We start from the raw sequence: 25,777 nt of genomic DNA, 5'->3' as shown, positions 1-25,777 counted from the left end.
CTCAGTTTCCACATGTATACTTTAAAGAGAAGACTGGATAATACAATGCAACACTCCAAAACCAAATAATCCAACTAAGAAATGGGTAGAAGACATGAACAGACACTTCTCCAAAGAAGACATCCAGATGCTCAACAGACACGTGAAAAGATGCTCAGCATCACTCATCATCAGGGAAATGCAAGTCAATACCATGATGAGATACCACCTCACATCTGTCAGCATGGCTAAAATCAATAGCACAGGAAACAACAGGTGTTGGTGAGGATGTGGAGAAAAGGGAACCCTTTTGCACTGTTGGTGGCAATGCAAACTGGTGCAGCCACTCTGGAAAACAGTGTGGAGATTCCTCAAAAAGTTAAAAAATAGGACTACCCCACGATCCAGTAATTGCACTACTGGGTATTTACCTCCAAAATACACAAACACTAATCCAAAAGGGTACGTGCACCCCAATGTTTATAGCCGCATTATTTACAATAGACATACGGAAACAGTCCAAGTGTCCACAGATAGATGAATGGGTAAAAAAGATATGGTGTATATATATATACACACACACACACATGCCCCACAACAGAATATTAATCAGCCATAAAAAAGAATGAAATCTTGCCATTTATTACACATAGATGGAGCTAGAGAATATAATGCTGAGCGAAATAAGTCAGTCAGTAGAAGACAAATATCATATGATCTCACTCATATGTAGAATTTAAGAAACAAATGAGCAAAGGAAAAAAAAGAGAGAAACCAAGAAACACACTCAACTATCGAGAACAAACTGATGGTTACCAGCGAGGAGGTGGGTGGGGGGACAGGGGATAGGTGATGGGGATTAAAGATATGCTTGTCATGTTGAGCACTGAGTCATGTACAGAACTGCTGAACTGTTGTATTGTACACCTGAAACTAATATATCAGTGAATGTTAACTATACTGGAATTAAAATGAAAAAGTTAATAAAAAAAAAGATTGGACAAGATCATTTCTTCTCACTCAGGGTAGGGTCGCTGGGCTGCTACAGGGCCTGTGAAGAGAGCAGCAGAGCGGTAGAAGCCATGTGCACTATTTCAAAACCCCTGAGGGGACCACGCACCTTCCTGTAACGAGATGGCAAAGGCCAACCAAGCCTCAGGTGACTGGGTGTTAAGAAAATGTTAATTAGTGGGCAACACTGCTTACCTCATATTGAGTAAGGTCTTGATTAGAGATTAATAGAGTCTTTGATCAGTACAACATAGGAGTACAACATAGAAACAATCTGTTCGTGTGTGATGGTTTTTAAAACCGTTATGCCCATGAGGTAAGATAAGAAAATAGTGCTTGGAGGTGGGGAGCAGACCACACACTCTTAAGAGAGGACCAGTTCACCTTAACTCCTGGGAATGGAGGCCCCTCAGGTGCTCCCGCATAATAGCTCCACAGGGGGAGGACGGGCCCTGCAGTCTAACCCTGATTCCTCTCTTTTCTTGGTGGAGGGCGGCCCAACCACTGTCTGTTCCTGAGGGACTCCCAGAGCCTGCAGGCTGCAGCGGCTTCAGATCTACACGACTCAGGCGCTGAGAACACAGTCTGGCCACACGGGGGCACCCTGAGCCCACACACTGGGCTTCCAAGGCCCAGCTGGAGCAGAGCCAGAGGACAGATCCATTCCTGGAGCCCCAAAGCCCATGCTCTTCGGGAAGACACCTCCCATCCTCCCTGGCCGAGGGTTATGCGGCTCCAGGGTCACAGACCCTGCTGGTGGAGAGAGAGAGAGATTGGACGGGCTCCTCTAGTGCATAGGGGAGGGATTGAAGTTATGAAACCCCAAAATCACCCTGGAAGGAAGTCTGGTTCAGAAAAGTGGACAGAGAACACAGGCTGCCTTCCCTTGCTCCAGAGGGTAGGGTGGGGAGGGAGCTTAGATCACACCTGTGCTCTGGCTTCAGGACAAATGGCTGAAAGTGTTTTGGAAGAAGAGGCTTTTTTAACACTGGGAGCAACAGGGGCACCTGGGTGACTCAGTTGGTTAAGCATCTGACTCTTGATTTCAGCTCAGGTCATGAGTTCACGGTTCGTGAGATCGAGGCCCATGTAGGGCTCTGCACTGACAACAGGGAGCCTTGCTTGGGATTCTCTCTCTCTGTCCCACCTCCAGCTTGTGCGTGCTCTCTCTCTCAAACATTTCAAAAAAAAAAAAAGAGTGATGGAGACAGTAAGAGAAAGACTGAGAGACAGAGGCAGACGGACACACACACACACACACACACACACACACACACAGAGGGAGGAAGGGCAAGAGAGCAGGAGAGAAAGGATTCAGATCCTACCTGGTTTGGGTGCAGCCAGACATGTATGAAGCAGGGTGGCTTGCCCACTTGGAGTTTAACAGACACTGGTTCAAATTCTGGAGCAAGCAGGGGACTCTGCCTCTTTGAGCCTCACGGTTGCCCACAGTCTGAGGAGGGTAACCATGCCTGCCTTTTGGGTTTGATGTGAGGCTCCAGCAGGATAATTCATATGTGCAAACCACCTCTCATGGTACCTGGATCCAGGCAAACACTCACTGGGTAGCAGAGATAATTCGTGCTGACAAAAGCCAGCAGTAAAGAATTAAAACAAAACAAAAGGCTTGACCACTTACATCTTGTGACTTTAGTTTTCTCACATGGGGACTTTAGGGCTATATGAATTCAACAGTCCCTTCCAGTTCAGATTGGTTGTTATGTCATAATAAATGCCATTCCCCACACAGCCATCTATGCCTGACATGAGCCGAGGGCTCTCTCCAGCTGCTGGATGCCTGCCCCTCCACATGGGCAGAGCTTCTGGAAAGGGTCACTGGACAGTCAGAGAGGCAGCCAAGATGGAAATTCAGCACGTGGCTCTGGAGTCGGGCCGGCTGACCCCAGCTCCCGCAGTAGGTGTATAACCTTGTGCTAACAGCTCGCGATCTCAGCTGCACACACTCCCATTCGGAAAATAAAGATAATAATAGTCCCCAGCGCAGGGACTGCAGGGGGTGGGAATGAACTACTTGTCACGCACTCAGAACCGCGCTTGGCACTCAGCAAGCACTTCAATAAATGTTAGCCTTCACCATCACTCTGATCTGTTTTACAGAATAGGCAGTGATCTTTCTAGAATGGTTAGATGAAGGCCATCTGATCCAAAACTGGAAGAGGGACGACACGTTTTCATAGCAGCTACAGAAAGAGCATTGGACTGGGAGCACAAGAGATGTTTCTGAGACCAAGCTCTGCCACTAACATTTCCATATGCAAAGTGGGGTTCCAGCCTGCTTGTCAGGAAAATGAAGACGCTGGCTTGCCTGATGGCCCTTCCAAACCTGAGAGGACCATCTTTAAGAGGGAAGAATTGGACTAGAGCCTAGGGAGCATCCTGCACAAGCTGATGTCCCCATGGTCCTCACCTGAGGTACTCATAGAGCCCGTACATGGGCAGGAAGTCGATGTCCGACAGGAACATGTAGGGTGTGCCGACGTGCTTCATGGCCACGTTGCGCAGCAGGTTCACGGGGTAGAACTGGCCCTCCTTGTACACGATGTGGTAGGCCACATTGTGGCGGCTCATGAGCACCTCGGAGCCCTGTGCGTAGCGGAGGAACTGCTGGGCCTCGGCGTCCGACAGGTAGAGGGCCAGGCTGATGGGTCCCTCCCAGTGCTTGCAGATGGCCTCGAGCATCTGGAGCCTGGACGAGACAGGGAAGGTGAGCCACGGGGACCTGGTCCACGCACCATCCATCCAGCCTCCTGAGGGGGTGGGGGCAACTCCACCTCCACAGACACCTGGTCAACCAGCTCCCAATCCAAATCCCTGCTCTAACATTAATCACGGTGCAATGAGGGCAAATCCCCAAGCCTCAATTCCTTTATCTATAAAATGGCCATAAAGACACTTACCTTTCTGGTTCTTGTCTTTATCTGCTTCCAATTGAAGGTGTGATACTGACAGTCATATCCCACTATCAGCCTTCTCTTTTCAGACTCCTCTTTCCACAGGGGGTGGGGATGATTATATTAAATGATATAAAGATCCCCTTCCAGCTCAAAACTCCGTTGCCTCTCCTCTCTCAGCAAAGATGTACAGGAGCCACACTGCTCTGCTAAAGCAGTGACCAGCCATAGAAGATTTAGCCAAACTGGGGTCATAAGTTACAAGGAGCATTAAAACAGGGGTGATAACAACTATGATCACCGACTCATTAACTATGCACCAGACCCTTTCCAGAACTCCCTCAACAACCCTGTGCATGACCATCATTTCTCTGATGGAGAAACCGGGGAATCCAGATGTCCAGTCAGCTTGGATTCTTGGATGTGGACCAGACCCGTACAGATGGGTACTGGGACAGGGCCTCGGAGACGGTGAGAAGAAACATATACTGGGAACGGAAAAACATGTGAATGCCAGGGACAAAAGTTTGCCTGGAGTTACGCTGTCTTCATTTGTCAGAGTCCTTATTGCCTCAGGGTCTGAGCCAATTTTGCGAGGCAACATGACAGGCACCAAGCCAAGGATTATGGGCAGGGAAGAAGAAAGCCCAGAGAAAAAACAAGAGGTGCTTCCAATGGAGAGGATTCTACAAAAATGAAGAGAAATCTATAAAGATTTTTTACCCCCCAAAGGCATTAGAAGTGCCTGGCAGATAGGATCTATGGTTAAGAGACAGCAATAGCCTATTTCAATTTTTTCTCTGCCCAGCAAGAGGTACATAATCAGCAGTCTCCTGGTCGGATGCCCACTTTATTCGGACAATTACCAGGAAATAGATTCCATGCATTTCCCTGCTTCTAAACAAAAGAAAACAGGCACACCTATCTTGTGTCAATGGCTTTCTCGATGGACTTTCAGAGTTTCCTCTCAGTAATTCTGTGAATTGCCATTGCCTGGGGTTGCTTCCTCTTTCATGACGGGGGATTAAGATATTCACTAGGATAAAATGCCCTCCATTTCTCATACTTTATACTTACTAATCAAACTGACCACAGCCAGTTTTCAAAGAGGGTCTGCATTCTCCACAATGCCTGATTTCCCTGAAATGTGCATTTGGCTTAAGCCACAGACCCTGTTCTCCACTGGGCTCAGAGAACCTGGGATTTTGAATGATCCCACGTGCACCGCACTGTCGCTATCTGTGAAGCGGGGCGGGGACCGTGCATTTGGAAGGGACAGCTGTTTGTACAAATCCTTTGAGATCTGGGGAGTGAAGGGCAAGAATAATTTCTAACATGTGGAAGGAAGAGCTTGCTAGAGGGACAGCGATGTGGGAGGCGTGCGTGTCTGCTGGGAAGAGAGGTCAGTTCCTGTGGTGGAGTCCCCCACTGCCTGGGTTTTTGACTCTGAGTTTTTTGCGTGGGGAGCCAGCTCTGCCAAAGGTTTAGCATGAGAACAGAGACACAAATACTCCAGGTTCTCAGGTGCTGCTGATGTGCTATACATCACACCCACATGGGCTTTACTATAAAGAGTACAGCGAACAAAGAGTAACAATGACCCAGCCACTCCTTGCCGGTCCGCCACCAGCCCGAAGCTTTCCCACCTCTCCTGCCTCAAAACTAAGCTTTCTGGCAGGACCTGAACAATAGTGGGAGACTGAGGTCTATCATAATGATACTACAGAAAATGTGATTGTGATACAATAAATCTCCACCATTTCTCTGCTGCTTCCAGTGTGCTGGCCACATTTTCAGTTACTGGCTTTTTTTTTTTTTTAATTTTTTTTAATGTTTATTTATTTTTGAGACAGAGAGAGACAAAGCATGAACGGGGGAGGGTCAGAGAGAGGGAGACACAGAATCCGAAACAGGCTCCAGGCTCCGAGCTGTCAGCACAGAGCCCGACGCGGGGCTCGAACTCACGGACCGCGAGATCATGACCTGGGCCGAAGTCGGCTGCTCAACTGACTGAGCCACCCAGGCGCCCCTACTGGCTTTTAACATTCACACTAATTCCATAAAGTTGAGATTCTTTTAAAATTTTTTTTAAGGTTTATTTAATGAGAGAGAGAGAGAGAGAGAGAGAGAGAGAGAGAGAGAGAGAGAGAGAGAATCCCAAGCAGGCACAGAGCCCGACTCAGGGTTGAACTCACGAATCGTGAGATCATGATGTGAGCTGAAATCAAGAGTCGGCTGCTTAACTGACTGAGCCGCCCAGGCGCCCCTAAAGCTGAGGTTCTAACCACTGTGTTACAGGTAAGGAAGTTCAGGAGGCGAAGGGACTTCTTTCAAGTCACGTAGCTGCAAAGTGGGGAAGCTGGATTTACACCCAGGTCTGTCAGACTCCAGTGCGCAGAACACAGATGGTTATTCCATGCGGATGGCTGGCAGGCTGAAACAAATGTCCCCAAGCAGCTTCTCCTTGTTTCCCCAAACATGAATGTGTTCTTCCCCTGGTGTCAGCTTCTGTGCGTTCATTCCTTCCTCCTCCTCCTCCTCCTCAGTCTTGGGTCTGTCTCAAAGACCCCGCCGTTCTCTTGACCCTCCTCCTGGTTGCGTGTCCCACACCTGTTCCTTAGGGTCCCCCTGTGCAGCTCTTGTCCACACAAAGTTCTGTGCTGAGTCACTCTTTGGTCTCTTACACTGGAAGATAAAGTCACAGCAAGGACCAGGGACGATGGAGAATGGTTCAAGAGACAAAGGTTCATTCTGAAACTATGGAATTTTCAGTTTGGAAAGAATCATAGAGGTTTTCTTAGATTATGCCATCTTTATGATCAAAGAGCTCAGCCTCGGAGAGGGGCTTGGCTTGGCGAGCACGTAGTGAGCGAATGGAAGAGCTCATTAGCGCTAGGACCCATGGTCCCGACTCTCTTGCCCCATGCTCTTCTCCACTTCCACCATTGCTTCATGTCTGGAAGGGGAGGACAAAGGCTCAGGAAAGGACAAAGAGATGGCGGGAAGGGCTAGATTGAGGCCAGGGCCACCCAGGGAGTCCTATTGAGACAGGAAGCCTCGTGTGCTCTGTCTAGAATCAAGGGAGCAGGCAAGGAGACAGCCAGGTCAGAAACCTGTAAGACTGGGTTGGAAGGGACTCTAGAATGCCAGTCGGCCTCTGCTGACATAGGGAACTCACTCCCTACAAGACAGCCAATTTGGTTCACCAGAGCAAGGCAGGATGCATGGTGTGGCAGTGCAACCGTGGGTTCTAGAGTCAGAACTGGGTGGGAATTCTGAGCTGTGTCAGTATCCCTGAGCAAGTCATGATGGTTCTTTTGAGCTTCCATTTCCACACATGTACAGCGTGGACAGTGATAACCTCTGTAGATCACCAAAGGGCTATAAGTTATTCTTCTCTCTCAATCTACACCCTCGGCTAATACTCCCCACACCGATTCTGGGATGGCCACGTGACTTGCTTCCAACAGGACACAAACACAGGTGTTAAACCGTGCTTACATGGTGGGGCTTGGCCCTAGCTTTGTGACAACCACCATGGGACAAGCCTACTTACTACGCTTCTATGAGGCGTCTGGCACAAAGCAAGGTACACAGCAGGTACTCAATATATGGCAGCTGTACTCTTCCTTAGGTTCTGTTTCTGCCTTTCAAACATGCACCCAGCCAACAGATATTTATTATCTATAATGTGCAGGTGAACGTGCTGGGCCCTGCGATGAACAAGAAAGACAAGGTTCCTGAGCTCCTGGAGCTTCTTTCCAGTGGAGGGAAAAGACAGAACAAACCAAAGTAGATTCTGAGGGAGTGAAGGGCTAAAGAAGGCAACCAAGACAGGAAACAGGATGGAGTAACTGTGACGGCTGCTGGGGAAGGCCTGATGGGCACATGAATTTGAGACTTGGGTAAGGAGAAGGTCCCAGTCTTGAGGAGTCAGGGTGAGAAGTTTTCCAAAGAAAGGGAGCAGCCTTTGGGATAACGGGGTATAGCATGTTCAAGCAAGAAGAGAGGGAAGATGGGTGAGTGAGGGGCAGAAGGGCAGAAGACGCTGGGGAGTAGGCAAGTGTCAGGTTACACGGGGCCCGGAGGCTGCTGTAATACTGTTCTGAATGTGGTGAGAAATCATCAGAGACTTTTAAAGATGGTGACCTGATGTACAGACAGATCCCAGCTAATGATGGGTTGACTTGACAAATTTTCAACTTGGGGCTCCTGGGTGGCTCAGTCGGTCAAGCGTCTGACTCTTGATTTCAGCTCAGGTCATGATCTCGCGGTTGGTAGGTTCGAGCCTGACATCAGGCTCTGTGCTGACCACGCGGAGTCTGCTTGTGATTCTCTCTCTGTCTCTGCCCCTCCTCTAAATAAATAAACTTAGAACAATTATTTAAAAAACAAAACACAATTTTTAAACTTTATGATGGTGCATTCAGTAGAAACCATCCTTGGGGTTTAGAATTTGCATTTCCTCTCCGGGGTATCAACATGCTGTGTGATGCTCCCTCGTGATGCTGGGCAGCCGTGGCCACGACACTCAGTCAGCTGCATAGTCACAAGGGTCAGCAACTGATACACGGACAACCAATCTGTACCCAGACAGCCATTCTGCTTCTCACTTTTGGCACACTATTCCAAAAATTGCATGATACATCCGACATTTTATTATAAAATAGGCTGTGTGTGAGATGGTTTTGCCCAACTGCAGGCCAAGGTAAGCGTTCTGAACACATGTAAGGTTGGCGAGGTTAAGCTAGGATGTGTGGTAGGTTAGGTGTATTAAATGCATGTTTGACTTACGATCTTTTCAGCTTAGATGGGTTTACTGAGCTATAGCCCCAGCCACTGGACGTTAAGGAAGATCTGTATTAGAAGATCACTCTGGCTGTTACATGGAGAAGGGATTACCTTCCACTCTCTTGAACGATGCTTTTCAAACTTAAGCATGTTCAAGATCACCTGGGAGGTTTATTACAACACAGATTCCTGGGCCCCACTCTAGAGGTTGCTGTTGGCTAGGTCTGGGTGGGGCCAAGAATTTGTCTCTCTAATAGGCTCCTGGGTGATCTAAAGCAGGGCCCCCTTCACCTCAGCTAACATCCCTTCCTCCACTCACAGAAGGCAGAGAAGACCCATCAACCACAGGATTCCCTGGAGCTATATTCAGTATGTCAATAACTTTGTCAAAGGAACACGAAAGAGCAAGCTCTCCTGGCCAGGTGGCAAGGATGCTGTGACCAGAATCCCTCCTATCGACCGTTCTCGTGTGCTCCTAGGACGGGAGGGACATCTCCCGTGTGCTGGGAGAGAGCAAACCTGCCGGTTTCATAGCTGTGGCAGGCGACATTCATTCTTTCTGAACAGAATTCTAGAGGGAGCCGGACACGGGAGCCTGTGTGCCGGCTCCCCTAATTCGTTGTGGCGTTCACGTAGGGCCTACTTCTGACTCAAAGGTTTACAAACACACCCGGAATGTTTCTTCAATTAAGAATCAATCCAACAGGCACCAGTCAGCCTGCTGCATCATAATTGGATGTGTAGGATGAAGCGGAAGGAGGAATTCCTACCGTCTCCATCGGCTTGTGGTACTGCTCTATAATTTTTTATTATGTCCCGCTAAGCATCTCTCCTTAGGGTGTGGAACTCCTTGGGCTCTCTGGGGTATTGTTAGGATGGCAACACTTGTCACAACGCATTAGGGGAGGGGATCATGCACCTGCTATGCCGAGGGATGTGCGTGCTTTGAAGGGAAGGTCTCTGTGGTCAGTGTTTGTGGCAGATGCGAGAGCGGCCAGGGTTTTCTTTTCAGAGGGCTGGGAGAGGGGGGCCTGCCGGGGTCCTGCAGCCCCAGCTGGGAGGATGCTTCCAGCCAGCACTAGCAGGAGCAGTTCTGTTTTGCCTGGATCCTTTTATTGATGGCAACTGCATACAGAAGGATGGCTGTGGGGTGTTAATCACTTAAACAATTTTCTAGTTGTCTATAAATTCCAGATCGCGAATTCCACAGCTAGTATAGAGGTTAAAAAAAAAAAACAACCTAAGGAAAGGGAAACTAGCATTTGTTGTAGACCTACATCTCACTGAGCACTCCACAGCCTCTTATTTCAGAACACCTGACACCAATCTGTGACCCTGACAGTATTGTCCACTTCACAGATAAGTAAGATGAGGCTCAAAAAGCCTAAGTAACTGCCCAAGTTCATACAGCTAGTAAGTGGTGCAAATGGGCTTTGAACCCAGATATTTCTTTTTGTTGTTCCCACATCACTTCACCTCTCCTAAATACATACCATGTGCAGATGCTGTGGTCAGGGTTTTGAGATCTGTAAGCATTTATTGAAGGCAAATATATGCCAAGGGCTTTCACAGACAGTCTCTCATTTAATCCTAATTGGGACCCTATGAGGCAAATATTTTTTTTTAACTCTTTTTATTGAAGGAGAAAGATAACCAAAGTGCAAGTGGTGATCTTGCACAAGATCACCAGCTGAAGAGTAATGGAGTTGGTGGGATTTGAACCCAGAGCTCTTTGTGAGATGAGTGTCCTTTTGTGCATTACCACAAATACTAAGATTTTGGCCAACGGTGCTATCAAATGATAAGGAGCCTCTGACCACACACCAGGGCTAAGTCCTGGGTATGTACTATCTCACATGATCATTACAACAACCTTAAATGGGAGCTACTGTCATTAGCATTCCCAGATTACAGATGAGGAAACCAAGGCTTAAGAGGTGACTTGTTCAGGGGCACCTGGGTGGCTCAGTCGGTTAAGCGTCCGACTTCGGCTCAGGTCACGATCTCGCGGTCCGTGAGTTCGAGCCTCGCACAGGACTCTGTGCTGACAGCTCAGAGCCTGGAACCTGCTTCAGATTCTGTGTCTCCCTCTGTCTCTGCTCCTTTCCCGCTCACACTCTGTCTCTCTCAAAAATAAATAAAACATTAAAAAAAAAAAAAAAGAGGTGATTTGTTCAAGGGTCAAAGTCAAGAAGTGGCAGTACCACCAAGACCCCACAGTGTCTGATTCCTGAGACCAAGTTATTCAAGGTCAGACCACTTTATTCAGATTAGAAAGGATGCCAGATTTACCTCTTTCATTTTCTCCTGAGTTTGGAGGTACCAGATAGCTACTAATCTTGATTCAGCATATTTTGTTGATAAACTGAATGTATTAACAGGAGGCATGAATTGGACCAAGGAAAACCAGGGATGGTCTGAGAGCTGAGAACCTGGAATTGTCTGAAACTCACTCACCTGGGCAGATTATAGTATTTGAGCTTCAGGGAACCCATCTGAGGGGCCTGACGTGCGTTTATGCTGCCTGAAGAATATAGAAGGCCAATCTCAAACATCATTCAGCATGAATATTAAGGATTAGATTTTATTTTCATTTTAAATGGCATAGAGGAAAAGGAAAAAGAAATGAGGAGACTGGAATGGCCAGGTCACTCACTAAAGTGCTGCCTGGTGAGGGGAGAGCGTGCATACCCCAACCGAAGGCTGGGTTAGGAGCTCAAGGGACACAGAAGTTTAGGGGTGACTCTGGGGCTCAGGTCTTGGTCAGGCCCTTACGGAGCCTCACAGGGAGCTTGACAGGGTTGAGCAGGGGCAGGGGGCACCGGCCCTGGCATCCCAAACCCCTCTGTAATCCTACCTGGCCATGTTCATCTGATCTCCTCTTCCTCACCAATCCCCGAGACTCTAACCACACTCAAGCCTGCGTGTTCCCCATGGGCCTGGGGTCCTCTTTGTCCCATGAATACGCTTAGCTCCACCTTGGGAAGCCTCCTTCTTTCCCTGTGCGCTTTCTCCTGCCCACCTACTCAGCCTCCAGCTCAATGTAGGCAACACCTCCCTTTGGACGCACTCCCTGTCTCTTCTTTTCTCTGCCCCCAGGCTGGGATGGGGGCTCCTCTCATAGCATCTTCTCTATAGTGAGAATTCTAAAGATGAATTCTAAGCTGGGCCCCCCAACTCCTGCCCCCCTGACATATAGACCTGTATAACCTCCTCCCTTGAGTGTGAGCCAAACCCAGGGAAAGGGATGGAATATTGTTCCCATGGATTACGTGATACAACAGACTGCAGAGTCTCCTGCTGGCTTGGAAGACGTAAGCTGCCAGGCTGTAAGAAAACCACAAGGCTAAGACCTAGGGGTGGCCTCTTATTGCTCAGAAGGACCTCAACCCAAAAGCCAGCAAGGAAATGGGGACCTCAGTCCTAGCATGAGTTCTGCCAAAAGCCAAATGAGCTGGGAAGTGGACCCAGACTCCCATGAGATCACAGCCCCAGCCAACACCTGGATTGCAGTCCTGAGAGCCAAATAGGGGATCCTGCCAGCCCGTATCCAGACTCCTGATCCCCCAAACTGGAAGATACTAAGTGTGTGTTTAAGCTGGTCCATCTGTGGTTGTTTGTTCTACAACAATAGATAACACACACACCGTCTGAGCCATGAATACGCTATACACTCCTTGAAGGCAAACATGGCGTCTTCTCATAAATATCCCCAGCTTCACAAAAGCCTGGTACAACACAGCAGTAGATGCCGACACAATATTTGCTGAGTGGTCACACGAGTTTTGGACATTAGGAAACGGAGGCCATAGGAAGGGAAAATCTTGCTTGAGGTCACACGGTAGGTCCGGACAGAGCTGGTACAAGGACCTCTGTGCTCTCCTCTTGAGTCCCAGTTCATCTCTACCTGCCACCTGTTATGCTCAGCAAGTTCTGTGTATTTCTGCACAGGAGCCCTGAGCCTGTTAATCTCCAGGAAACACCCAACCAATGGAGCCACTTAATTCCATAAGCAAGCATTCGCCAACACACAGTGGCACTCCCACAGTGAGGAGCCTGCTTCCATAAGCCACACTGAACTCGACTCATTCCAGATGTCTCTCGATGCCAGGTTCCGCTCACTCACTCCTTGGACTATGTGTGAACCTTCTCATGTCTGAGTGCTTACCCCTTCATTGGCTTGTACAGTCTTCAATCAGTCCCAACTAATAACAACTGACATTTATTGAACACCTAACAAGTGTGCCAAGTACTGTTTTAACTCTTTTAATCCTGAAAACAGGCATTAACTCCTTTCATACTGAAAACAACCCCATGGAGTCTCATCCATAGGCTGGACAGGCATCTCCAAGGTGACTCAAAGACAGAGTGAGCCAATCAAATTCCCTTCCCAACTGTGGGAGGTGAGGGGGAATGATATGAAGGAGGCTGGGGCTAGGGAGCCACTGTGAACCATGTGTAAATCAAAGAGAAAGCTGATCACTCGAGGTGGGAAGGAGACACATAGGACACCCAGGCAAAGAAAAGTATAGCCTTGAATGCGTGACCTCAGGACTCTGAACCCATATACCTCCTGGCAGCCAGAGAGAGAGATTTTCAAAAACCTAACCTGGATCATATAACTTGGTATAAATGTCTTCACTAAGTTCTCACCACCCTTAGGATAAAATCTGAATATTTTGTGAGTTTCTAATGTTCTATAATCTTACTCTCATGCCACTTTCCTGCTAGGCTTCAGCCACTGCTCTTCTATCACGTTTTTGAATGTTGCAAGACCCTTCTCACCACAGGGCCTTTACACTCGCTATTTTATCCACCTGGAAACGTTTTTCTTTCAGCAACCCACATACCTGCCTCCTTTTCTCATCCTTTAGATCCTTGCAGAAATGTCCCGTCCTTATAAAGATTTCCCCTGACCACATCACCTAAAGAAGGTCCCTCTCTTATCATAGTTATTATCAATCTCTTTTCCTTCCAAGCACGTATCACAATTATAATCATTTTACTCAACTATTTTTTGCTATTTATGCCACTATCCCCACGTTCTCAACCCTGGCTGCACATCTCAAACTTAAAACAATGCAAGGTCTCTACCACACAAATATTCTTACTTAAATGGTGTGCAATAGAGCTTGAAGGTGAACTTAAGAGCTCCCCACATGATTCAATTTGTCCCCAGCCAAGGTTGAGAATCAGTGCATTAGAGTGTAAGCCACATAAGGGTGGAATCACGTCAGTACTTCCTGATAAGGGGTTGATGGATGTTTGCTGCATCAATCCACTAAGGAAAAGAAACAGCAATTGTTTTCCAGCAGTGATAGTGGTTCCAGAATATGTGTTTCCCTATAACACACCCCTTCTTCCTTCAGGTAGTCTGAGTAGACCACTGTTCTTCTTACTCTATCCTCAAAACCACCACCCTCACCGGAAGACAAGAGCCCTTGGGTTTCAGGGCTGGAGAGGGCTGTGACCTGAGCCTAAGCCTGTGAAGCCATCTCTCCCTTCTCCGTATGACTGGGTATAGAGCTGCAGGGAGGGCCCTGTGGGGAAGGCAGGGCCCATCTACATACCTGTCCATGGAGAGCTGAGCGACCAGGGTGACATCCGTGTTGTCTGAAGCGGGCTCATACTCATAGTGTAAGAAGTACAGGTGGGTTCGGTGGACAGTGAATCGTTCTCGCCGGAACTCATAACACAGGTCATCCTCATCCAGCTCAGAGAGCTGCTTCTGGAGCTGAAAGATAGAAGAAAGGGGTATGGGACCAGAAAGGGAAGCCCCAAGGAGCCAGGAGCCTGCCCTTGCCTGAGGTGGTTACTCATTAGACGTTGTTGATGGGTCACACATAGAAAGACAGGATCACTGTTTTTAGTTTCCTTGGCAATTTAATTTTATAAAGGCCATGATGAAGAAATGAAGGCCATGAAGATCTCACGATCTGAGAAACAAGCCTCTCTCAGCTGAGAATGATGGTGGTTATCATCAACAAACATATAAGCAATCACAAACTTCTTATAAACAGAAAAATGTTTTGGTAGATGACCTAGTACAACAATTTCAGATAACAGGGCAGAATGTACTGAAATCCAAATGCAGCAGTGCCTTTGTGTGAGCTGATGCTTTTCTCCCGCCTAGAGCTACAGACTTCAATCTCTATACCAGCTATTGTGAGAGAAAAGCAAAACCAACCCCCAAACAAAATTTAAAAATCTGTTTCTTTCATTCTATCCAAGTTTAATCAGAGTCTTGGCATCCACTCTTCTTTCTTCTTTCTAACTCTCAGGAAGTCGTGCTCTCTTAATCTGCCTGTAGAAGTTCTTAGCTCTACTTGCCTTCCAAATCCAGCATGTAAGAGCAGGCTGACCTGCCAATAGGGAACCAAAGACTTAGCATCTAACATTGACAGATGCAGACGCACAATATCCAGATTTGTCTGAGGATGCACAATTGCCTGACACACAACCATGTCATGCCAATCCCACCATGTCCCTCCCAGGCAAGGGTGACTGTGTCTACTTCATTGACGAAGATTTGCAATGAAAAGTAAAAGAACTTCAGCAGGGATAGAAATTAGATCAGTGGACGTGTGGGGGCAGAGTAGATGGACTGGGCAGAAGCAGGAGAGAAGCTTTTTGGGGGATGGAAATGGAGGACACTTTGTCTGTGAGACCGTAGCTGGCCCTGCCAGGTAGAGCTGGGTCCACTTCTCTGTGCCCCAAGAGCACTTGATTCATAACTCCGCTAAAGCACTCATTAGTTTGAACCGAAATTAATCAAGGGTAACTTCCGTGGCGCCATGGTGACACTTTACCATTGCCCTTAGCACTGTGCCCATTGCATGACAGGTGCTTAATATTCATGTGCTGCACACATGAGAAATGTTTGCTGCACATACACTGTAATCATTGTGCATTAAGGCCTGTCCTTCTAATTTTCCTTCCATATCCTCTAATGCTATACATAGAAGGTGATCCTTCTTAAGCCCTTTATTTGCTCCTGTATTTGCAGTTCAAGGGTCTGTAATGGCTGAAAACGTTTTGGACAGCAAACAAGCATGCACCGGGCTCTCTGCAAGGTGGCGGGAGCATGTGATCCCTTGGAGCCCTCCAATGAGGCATGTACAGCCTCATCTGACAGATGAAAAGTAGTTTCGAGATCTTGAGGTCACTCAGGGAGGTTGAACCTGGGTCTGCCACCAAGCTGCCTCTCCGGGAAGGATGCTCACTCAGCCTTGGGTCAAGAAGCAGACGCAGCACAGTGGCCGAGGCTACTGGTTCTATCCCACTCACACCTCTACAATCTTGGGTGAGCTGCTTAACCCTTCTGAGCTTCCACTTCCTCAACTGTAAAATGGGGTTGATAATAGTAACTACCCCAGGGGGCTGTAGGAGGACTCCAAGAGATCCTGCATATGCAGAGTGCAGTGTTTGGAGGGAAGTAAAGACACAGCCAACGCTGTCTATTACCAAGGTTGTTATCACGGTTAGGAAAGGGAGACACGTGGGTGGATGCTTTCCATCCTCAACCACCACCTGAAGGAGACAGTACAGGGAGGGCAGGGGAGGCAGGGGCTGGGTGAGCCTGGATAGCACTTCTGTCAAACACAGTCCCTACCTCCTCCTCCTTGAGGAACCCAAATATACCTAGAAACCACAGTGTCACCCCCCAAGAGGAAACTTAACCAATTCATATCCTCCTCCTCTCCCACCCACACTGCAAAAGAACACAAGCAATTATTCCCTTTCAGAGAATATACATCTGCAAAGTTCTTTGCAAAAGCAGGGTTGTTTGGGGTGGGGGTGGGGGTTGATTTGTGTGGTGTTTTTTAATGTGTTGACAGGAGTGCATGGCTTCCGGTTCAGTGAAGACAGGTGTGGGGTCGCATGTGAGGATAGGTGTGGACATGTGTAAGGGTGGCCACACACGTGTGCATGGAGAAAAGCGTCTTTGATGAGCTTTAAAAAGAGAAGGTTACTTTGAAGGTTATTTTGAGAAAGGAAATTAGTGTGCAGAACATAAGAAATGCATGGGTGTATAGGGGTTTCTCTTTACTTATGCAGGCACATACCCTTGAGTTAGGGGCAAAAACCATCCCAAGGTAAATGGCTCCTCCAGGCAGGGGCTGTAGCCCATTCATCTCTGAATTTCCTGTACCTAGAACATCTAGAGCATCCTGAATGTTCACATAGTCTCTACTAGATGTACTCATAGCCATGCACTCAGGTTAAAAAAGGGAACAGTGACCAGTGACGCTTCCAGAACTCTCAAAGCATGGTCTGACCAAGTTGGGAGGGTCTACCAATAGTCCTGAGGGATAAGTAGCCTCTATGAACTTCATAGTAACAACAATGTGGTTCAGTGGCATCCATCCCTAGGTCACCTGTGGCCTAAGGGGTAGGGTCTAGGGAATACTGTTGCCTTCCTTGAGCTTTAATGTTCTATTCATTATCAACATGGTGGTCTGTACCTTTGCTCAGCTAACAGGAGTGAAACACCTGCTCTGGGCCAGGTGCGGTGCTAAATGTTTTCAGGTGGATTGTTTTATTAATTTAATCCTTTAGCACACCTCCGTTTTACCAAGGAGGAAACTGAGGCTCAGAGGGTTTCAGTTATCTGCCAGTTACACAGCTAAGGAGCAGTCCAGACTGAGAATCCAGTCTGCAGACCTCACACCAGGGACATCTTCGCAGTGTGGTGACTCCTCTTCCAGGGGATAGATACAAGGATCAAGGGAGATGGTGGAAGACACAATCCTCCATGAAAAAGCAGGCCACAAAAATGCGTATGCAGTACGATCCCAATACAGCAAAAAGACAAACAAAAAGCCACACGGAAAACAGACAAAAGGGAACACATTACAATGTTAACTAAAGCTTTTCTCTCGACTGGTGGATTCACAGATGAATTTTATTAGCTTCTTTATACTTTTCTGTATTTAACAAATTCCCTGCAATTTTCTCAAAGGAACTAATGCATGTAAAAGTGCTTTATAAACTGTAAAGTGCTACACAAAACCTAAGCAATGTTATTATGATTCCATTATGTACCTTTCCAAATTCTAATCTAGGAATTCTTAGTGCTGACTGCATGGTTGATGTTATCTCAAGGGGAAGACTGGAACAGCTTAAAAACTGCTTAAAACTACCTCTTTTTCACCCAGGGTAGGCGTAATTTCTCCAGGGAGATGCTGGGCTGGAGGGAGGGCTTTCATTAACAGGGCCTGAATGCGCCCGCACTCCGTACTCTGGCCACGGGGGAAGGAGCAGGGGGCTCCTGACAAGCAAGTCACAGAAACAAAAGACAGATTTCTCCTGAGATAAAATGCATTTGCTAAATTGCTTCTTTGGGCAGCCAGCTGAGGCACAGGGAGATTTGGACTCAAGGGAAAATGGCCCTTTAAGCACTTTGCATTTATTTCTTCCCATCCTTAAAGACAGTGGCCTGGATTGACCTCTGAGCTGTCAGAGATGACGGCTGGTCATTCCTGAGGATTCAGAGGGGTTGCAAGTGCGTCCATGGCTCTGGCCTAATGGCCTTCTGTTCAAAGTCAGGCAAAACTACAGAGAGAGGTTATGGGGATAACCAGAAACTGAGACCTAATCTCTCTGACATCCATTTTCTATGTGACCTTGACCGAGTCATTTCCCCGATTCATAAGACCAAGAGTTTGGGCTTCATAAAACAGCTCTCAAGGATCAAATGCTCACTAGGGTCAGCAAATGTGCTGGGAGCTTTGCAGACACTTTCTCTTTTAATGCTCACACAGACTCCATGGGTTAGGGACAGCTATCTGCCTGTTTACAGATGAAAGCATTCATCATCTGAAGGGTATAGCCACTTGTTCAAGGTCACACAGTGAGTGGACGGAGCTGAGATATTACCTCCAGGTGTACTTCCTTTGAGTCCTTGTAAGTAATCAAGTCACTACAATACCTTGTTAATCAATCTCTGGGACTCTTTCTAGTTCTAATGCTAGATAGTTCTGTGACTATAGGAGACTGAACACATGTATTCCCCACAGTGGCAGAGACCTTCTGCATTCATCAATATTCATGTTCTCTTCTCTTCCTGGGTGCACAACCAGGCTGTGTTCCCAACCTTCCTGCAGGTAAGCTAACTGCATGGCAAAGTCTGGTCAGTGGAATGTGGGCAGGTTCTGGCTACTCTGGGCACCACTTTCGAGGCTAACTTATGCACCTCTGTCAGAGAGAGCAAGGGCATCCAGTAGAGTTCAAGGCTCCACGGAGGGAAGAGCCACAAGATGGAAGGAGTCTGGGTCCCTAAACCTGGAAAAAACACACCGGCCAATCAAAAACATCCATTTGGACCTTCGTGAGTAATAAACAGCTAGCATGCTGAACCCATTTTACAATTGCTTGTGTTACTTTAACTAACATGACTACTTGCCTCTTCTAGCCACTGAGTGATGAAGACAGAATCCAACAGACCAAGTAAGAAGTCTATTCCTTCTTAGGACACTTCTCTTTCGGATGCCTTGGCAGCACAGGTGGAAATACCTGGTGGGTAAAATAACACTCCAGAGTGTTGCTTTATACTTTCAACTTACTTTCGGTATTCTATGGCCTCGACACCCATGGCCTTATGTGTTCCTCTCAATCTCGGAATGAGACAGGTGGGGCTGCCCTATTGCCCTCAGGTGACTGATGAGGAAACCAGGGCCCCAGAGATTTGCTCCGAGAAGTTGGACTCTAACGCACGTCTCCTGAAACCTACCTCAAGGCTCTTCCCTGTGGTTTTCCGTGAAGCAATTAGGCTTTATTAAACCACACAGACAGGTAGAGAAAGATTACTAGCTCACACTGGCTGCCTGCAGTGTGTATTAATCAACGAAGTTCCAGGAACTCAAAACATCTACTAAGGAAAAAAACCCATGCGCCACTTTCCTGTTTTTGTGGGATGGGAAAGGCATGGGTTTAGGTCTATTCAGGGAGTCTTCCCAGAACTCAGGCTCTGAGGAAATAATGAGGAAAAGGCCTGGTCTCCTCCCTCCCAGGTTATCAGTATTAATTCGTATGTGACACACACAATGAATAGGCGCTTATTATGCGCCAAGCTGTGTGCTAGGAATGGGGAATGAACCCATTTCTACATCTAAACTGTTCATAGGGTCTGGGTGGGGAAATAAATGAGCAAGTTAGCAATTACAATGCTGTGTATCCAAAATACCAACAAAGCCTAGTGTGTGTGTGTGTGTGTGGGGGGGGTGGTGTGGGCATGTGCTGTGTGCCACGCTGCCCAAAGTTCCTCAGCTCTCTTATATTTAGTTCTCACTGAGCCTATCAGGCAGCACTCGTTACGATGCCCATTTAACAGAAGGGAAAACTGAGGCACAAAGAGTTTAAGTAAATGGCCTGAAATCTCATATTTAGTATTCCTAAGATTTTACATGTGGCAACCCTGCTCCAGAGCTGCCCTATTAGGTACGGCACCAGGAGCCGGCCAGTGGAGAAAAAGTCCAGGAGAAGAAGGCAGGGAGTTGCTGCAAAAGTACATGAGGGGAGGGGCACCTGAGCAGCTTACTCGGTTAAGCAGCCGACTTCGGCTCTGGTCATGATCTCATGGCTTGTGGGTTCGAGCCCCGCATCGGGCTCTGTGCTGACGGCTCAGAGCCTGGAGCCTCTTTGGATTCTTAGTCTCCTGTGTCTCCCTCTCTCTCTGCCCCTCCCCTGCTTACATTCTGTCTCTCTTTCTGTCAAAAAGAAATACACATGGAAAAAAAAAAAAAAAGCACATGAAGGGAGAGCACCTAGCACATTGGGACAGATTCCAGCCAGAGCCTTGGGGCGGGAAGGGGGGATGCGTGCAAGTTGGAGCCGGATGGGAACAAAGCAGATAGGCCACCATGGCGTGCCTAGCACCCAGAGACATCCCCTGAGCACCAGGACCCCCTGGCTCCTCCTCTTCTCCCTGCCCCCGCCTCCCAGGCAAACACTGTGATCCTTCTGGGCTCCTCCAGAACGGAATATGCCCGTGGAAGGCCACCAGAGGCTGGCCTTGGGCAGCCTGTCTTAGGGCCCTGGTGCCATCCACCCAAGGGCTCTTCTGCCCACCGTGTGAGCAAAGAGCTGGTGACCTGTGGCTCGCACGTGAGGGCAATAATGCATTCTGGTTTTTCCTCTGGGGTTTCTCTGGGATACAGCTGTTTCCAGAGCCATCTGTTCCCCGGCCCTGCTGCGCAGACGGATGCTGTAAAGTGTTTATAGAATCCACTTATATATGTCTTATTTTTAACTTCTAATTGAGCCACGGTGATGCTGTGGTCTTTTCTTTTTGGTGGGCTTGGTATGAGGGAACGTGGCCCACACAGGCAGCCTGCCACCCTCGTAGGATGAGGGCGTTGAGTCTGGAAACCGTCCTTTCAGAGGCGAGGGGGCGCTCTCAGAGCAGCTGGAAGGGAAGGTGTCAGGACAAGCTTTCTGGCCAGCGCGCCGAACCTGGCCTCCTGTGGATGTGCAGCACTCCACACCCCTTAAACCCATCAACCCGCACAACAGCCTGAGCTGGGCTTATTTATTATGGACCATTCTACAGGTGAGACCACTGAGGCCGTGGGAGGTGAGAGTTATACCTAAAGCCCCATATCTAGTCTTCAGGCCAGTTGTTCTGATTTCGAGCACGGGGGTCCTTCCAGTACACCACAGGTGCTTCCAGAGAAGGACTTATAATAGCTTATGTGTTTGCCAAAATTTACTGAACATACCAGGTGCCAGGCGGTCGTTTATGGGCATGAAGATACACTGATGAATGAAACAGACAAAAATCCTTGCAGTCACAGAGCTTCCTGTCTAGCGGGGAGAGACATAATCAACAAAATAAAAAAGTCAAGATTATAATATATCTAGTGGTGAGAAGTGCTGTGGGGAAAAATAAAGGCAGGAGCCCTGGGAGACAGGGATGCTGGGGTAGAGGGCAGGCACTACACTTGTAGATCGGGGAGTGTTTTAAATACTTGTAGAAGGGCCACTCGGCTGTGGGTCAAGCTGCATACAGGTTCCAGCGCTGCCATCAACCTGTTGCATGATTTGATTCCTCGGACCCGCTACCTCCTTCTCCAGAAATGGAGACAGTAACTACCTTGTAGGGTTCACCTAAGAGTAAGAAGTGGTGATAAGTAAAAACCATGAGGACAGTCACCGAATAACCTGCAGTTCTCATTATGTTCATTTTCTATACAGAGCTCCATCCACATGGGAATCACGGCCCTAGTTCATCACTCCTGAGTAAGACAGACCTGGTTTCCAATCATGGCCCCACCACTTAGGAGCTGTTTGACTTTGAGCAAGTAACTCATCCCTTCTGAGCTTTGCTTTCCTTATCTGTGAAATGTGACTCATAAAGCCTACCTCCCTCGACTGCAGTGAAGATTAAAGCTGCATTTCCCTTTCTGCAGGAAACCCCCAATTGGCAGAGGCTGCCAGAAAAAGCAGATAAAAGTCTTGAAGCCACACAGAGAGCTGTCCCCATTTAGGAGACACTAGAGTGACTAATGCCTGGCACAGGGAGACTCAACAGGCTCCAGCATCTCTTATGTCATCACTTGGAGACCAGTGCTGGTTTCCTGAAGCGCTGTCCTGGCGAGGATGCTGGGGATGGGGCTGAGCCCAAGTACAAAGAGAGGGGTCATTGATTAGTGATGTCTGCTGTGGACATGTGCTAAGGAAGCTCCAAGTCTGCAATGTCCATTGACTTACAATTCCACATAAAGGTGAAAACTCATCAGTGTCCAGTTTTTTGTTGTTTTTTCTTTTTTTGGCACATTGTGGATGTTTGCTGTTTCATAATTTTTAAAAAAAATTTTTTTTAACGTTTATTTTTGAGACAGAGAGAGACAGAGCATGAACGGGGGAGGGGCAGAGAGAGAGGGAGACACAGAATCGGAAGCAGGCTCCAGGCTCTGAGCCATCAGCCCAGAGCCCGACTCGGGGCTCGAACTCACGGACCGCGAGATCGTGACCTGAGCTGAAGTCGGACGCTTAACCGACTGAGCCACCCAGGCGCCCCAGCTATGTTTCATAATTTAACTTCTCAATAATGTGTGATTCTTTTACTAGGGTCTTTCTGACTTACATATAATTGTTTTTACTTTTTTTCCTTCAGCTGCAGGGGAAGGATGAATGGGGAGGTGAGCCCAGAAAAGGTTGTTCTGAAGCTGATGAACTCAAAGTGACAGCTGTCAGAAAAGAATTTGCAGAATAAGCAGGAGAGTCTGAGGCCATTTCCTGCCAGGATAAACAGCATCCTCCTTCCTCTGGCCAATTCCTGCCTCCTCAGTCTAGTCAGTGCCGCCTTAGTCACTGAAAATTGTAAACTGAGGTTAGTATCCTTTAGTTATTAAAGGAAGCACATGTACTTTACGAAGATTCCCATCCAAACTGATGAACACACCTGTATTCTAATGGTTCTGCATTTGAAAAGGTGAGCTTCCTTTATCTGGAAAATTCCCTTAGGTAGAACAAGGCACTCTTGATGATAAAACATCACTTTACAAATGCAATGCTTAGGGAGAGTTGCCTGTTTCTGAATCACCAATGTATGGAAACACGCCACCCTATCTGGTAGGCTGTCAGGGACAACAGGGGTGTATCCTTATTTTTCATTGCTCTAGAGGACAGGACTCAGAAGGGAAGGCTACACTCAACATAAGGAAGAACAGGTTAGCATCTGGAGCTTTCCAACAGTGGAGTAAGCTGTTGTAGGTGATGAGCTCCCTGTCTTTGGGAGGATTCCAACAGAGGCCAGATGCAAGCCTGTTAGAGTTGCTGTAGAAGGATTTTTGTGTGGATTAGGGGTGGGGAGTATCTGTGATCATCCAACTGTGCTCTGAGGAGCCCCAGGGTTTCCTGGATACACTTGAGGGACAGGGTTGCTGAGGAAAAGGGAGGGAAATGCTAAGGTAAAGAATTCTGGACTCCACTGGAACTTCAGATAACAACCAATGACCACTGAATGCTTACTGCATTACATAAATTATTGGTTCCAGGGAGAGATGTTATGGGACAGGAGAAACTGTGTGTCCCATCGGCTGTTCATCTAAACCACAGATGGAACCTGCTCTTCAAAGCAAACCATCTTGTCCTCAAGCAAGAACCTCAAACACAGTCTAAAATGGGAGTCTGCTCCTTCCATCACATTGGGTTCTGAATGCATTTACTCTTTGGCAGCAAAGTCAGCCAAATGGGCTCTCCTTCTCACCCGGAATCTCCTACCTGGTGGGAAATCCATTTGGGATTGTTTGGCCCAGAGCAAAGGTGATAGTCCCCTGCTATGTTTTACAGCAAGGGCTCTAAGCAACGCTGTGTTCCTCTCTCTGCCAGGCCTGCCCGGGAAAAATGTTCATAAAATCTGAAAACCATTTGTGGAACAACAGATTTGGACTCAGAGGGATTTGGAATCGCAATTGGTGAAAAAATGCACCTCAGTGAATGCTGTGTTCCTGGTGCTGAGTCCCGTTTTTGGTGATTTAACATAAATTATGCATAAAACACTGTGACAAAGGCATCACTGTCCCCACTTGTCTGATGGTGAACTGAGGCTCGGAGGCCTCGCATGAATTCTCTGAGTCATATGTCCGTTGAACGAGTGATCTGTGATGAGGGAGCCCACTGTCTTCTCATCACCGCCCCAGTGAAGAAATAATAGTGAATTCGTGTGGCTTTTTATGTTCTCACATTGCCTTCCTTTGCATGTGCCCTGTTGTGTTCACCTCTGGTCTCTACTGCCTGTGCTGTTCCCTCCTTCCCACCAAGTCTACTCTCTGTACCCCCTCATTCCTCCTTTTTTGGCCTTCAACTCTTACCTCCTCCGGGAAGGTTTCCCTGATGCACCTGCTCTCCTGTAGTGTATGGAATGGCCTTCTCGTGTACTATCGAAGCACAACCTTGCTCTGTCACTTCTCACACCGAAGAACGACCCCTGCGTGTCTGCATCCCTCACTAGAACAGGCTGCGATTTGCAACACTCCCCCTGGATCACTAGTCCTGTGGCCGGTGACTGTCTGAACAACTATCTGCCCAGCAGATACTCCCTTTGGAGCCCTCTCCCCTCTGGGACCTGCAGTCCCATGAAGAGGTTCCCGACTTCATTTCTTCAAGAATGCACTTGTCAAAGCTCTACTAATGACCTCTTCCCACAGAGCTGGGAGTATCTGGCTTCGGCCCACATCCAAGATCTTACCCTTTCCTTCTGGCTGTGTTTGCCGGTGACACTTGACATGCTAGAGGGCCAGGGCTGGAACTCCCTACAGGGACGCCTTTCCAGGGACACAATGTTACAGCCTCTCTCCTTGCCCCCGCCCCTGCCACTGGGGGCGGGCTCAGCCAGAGGAACCTGGCAGCTGCAGGGCACAGGAACCTGTCCTCTTGACTTAGAGTGCTAGTTTTACTGCTCCCCTGTTCTGAGCTGTTCCCTCTGTCCCTGCTGCTGCTGCCCTAGGTCAGAGCCCCACCTCCACTTTTGCCTGGGATGTGGCAATGGTCTAACTGGCCTCCCAGCCTCCAACCTGTCCCTCTTATTGTATTCTCTATGTGGAGCGATTTCTCTCAAACATAAATGTGACCTTGATTAAAGCCCTTTAGTGGGTCTTCACTACTGACAGGTCAGTCAAAACTCCTAAGCGCAGCCAAGGTCCCTCCGATCAGTTTCATTCTTCGTCACTGTCAACATGTCTGTGCTCCAGGACACCAGCTGCCAGCACGTTCTCTGTGAGTGCCCTGCTTTTTTATCCGCTCTGTCCTTTACCTGGGACTTCCTTCGTCTCTCTTATTTGTTCAAGTATTCCATAAATATTTGTTAAGTGCTTATGAGGTCCTTGCTTCTCTGCTAGAGGAAGGAGTCCCTAGAGGGGAACAAGACAAAGTCTCTAGAGGTCTTATATTCTGGTCTTCTATTAGGGAAAAAAGAAGAAGAAGAAAAAAGAAACAACTGTATGAACCAACTAATTGTGGACAGTAGCATGTGCTTGGATGAAAGGAAAATGGAGCACATCACAGACAGTGACTTGAAGCATTACTTAAGGTTAGGGGCAGGTCAAGGGGAGTTTCTGAGGACGCCACATCTGAGACACTTG

The 25,777-nt window shown here is 47.9% G+C and overlaps 1 protein-coding gene across 3 annotated transcripts in view; it reads right to left on the bottom strand.

Annotated features, from left to right (window-relative positions):
* The window catches only part of LARGE1 (LARGE xylosyl- and glucuronyltransferase 1), a 540,881-nt gene that overhangs the window by 27,765 nt on the left and 487,339 nt on the right, over positions 1-25,777 (bottom strand). For all 3 annotated transcript variants that reach the window (XM_019446719.2, XM_019446720.2, XM_053895955.1), the window contains 2 exons: positions 14,264-14,427; positions 3,419-3,697 (listed from right to left, as the gene is read on the bottom strand). In XM_019446719.2, the coding sequence (XP_019302264.2) occupies positions 3,419-3,697; positions 14,264-14,427 (443 nt within the window). The remainder of the gene's footprint in view (positions 1-3,418; positions 3,698-14,263; positions 14,428-25,777) is intronic.

This window comes from Panthera pardus, unplaced genomic scaffold (genome assembly GCF_024362965.1).
Source record: "Panthera pardus isolate Hobbes unplaced genomic scaffold, ASM2436296v1 HiC_scaffold_6, whole genome shotgun sequence".
Taxonomy (NCBI): Eukaryota; Metazoa; Chordata; class Mammalia; order Carnivora; family Felidae; genus Panthera; species Panthera pardus.
The sequence above is the reverse complement of the archived record's forward strand: the minus strand, read 5'-3'. Positions and strand labels throughout refer to the sequence as shown.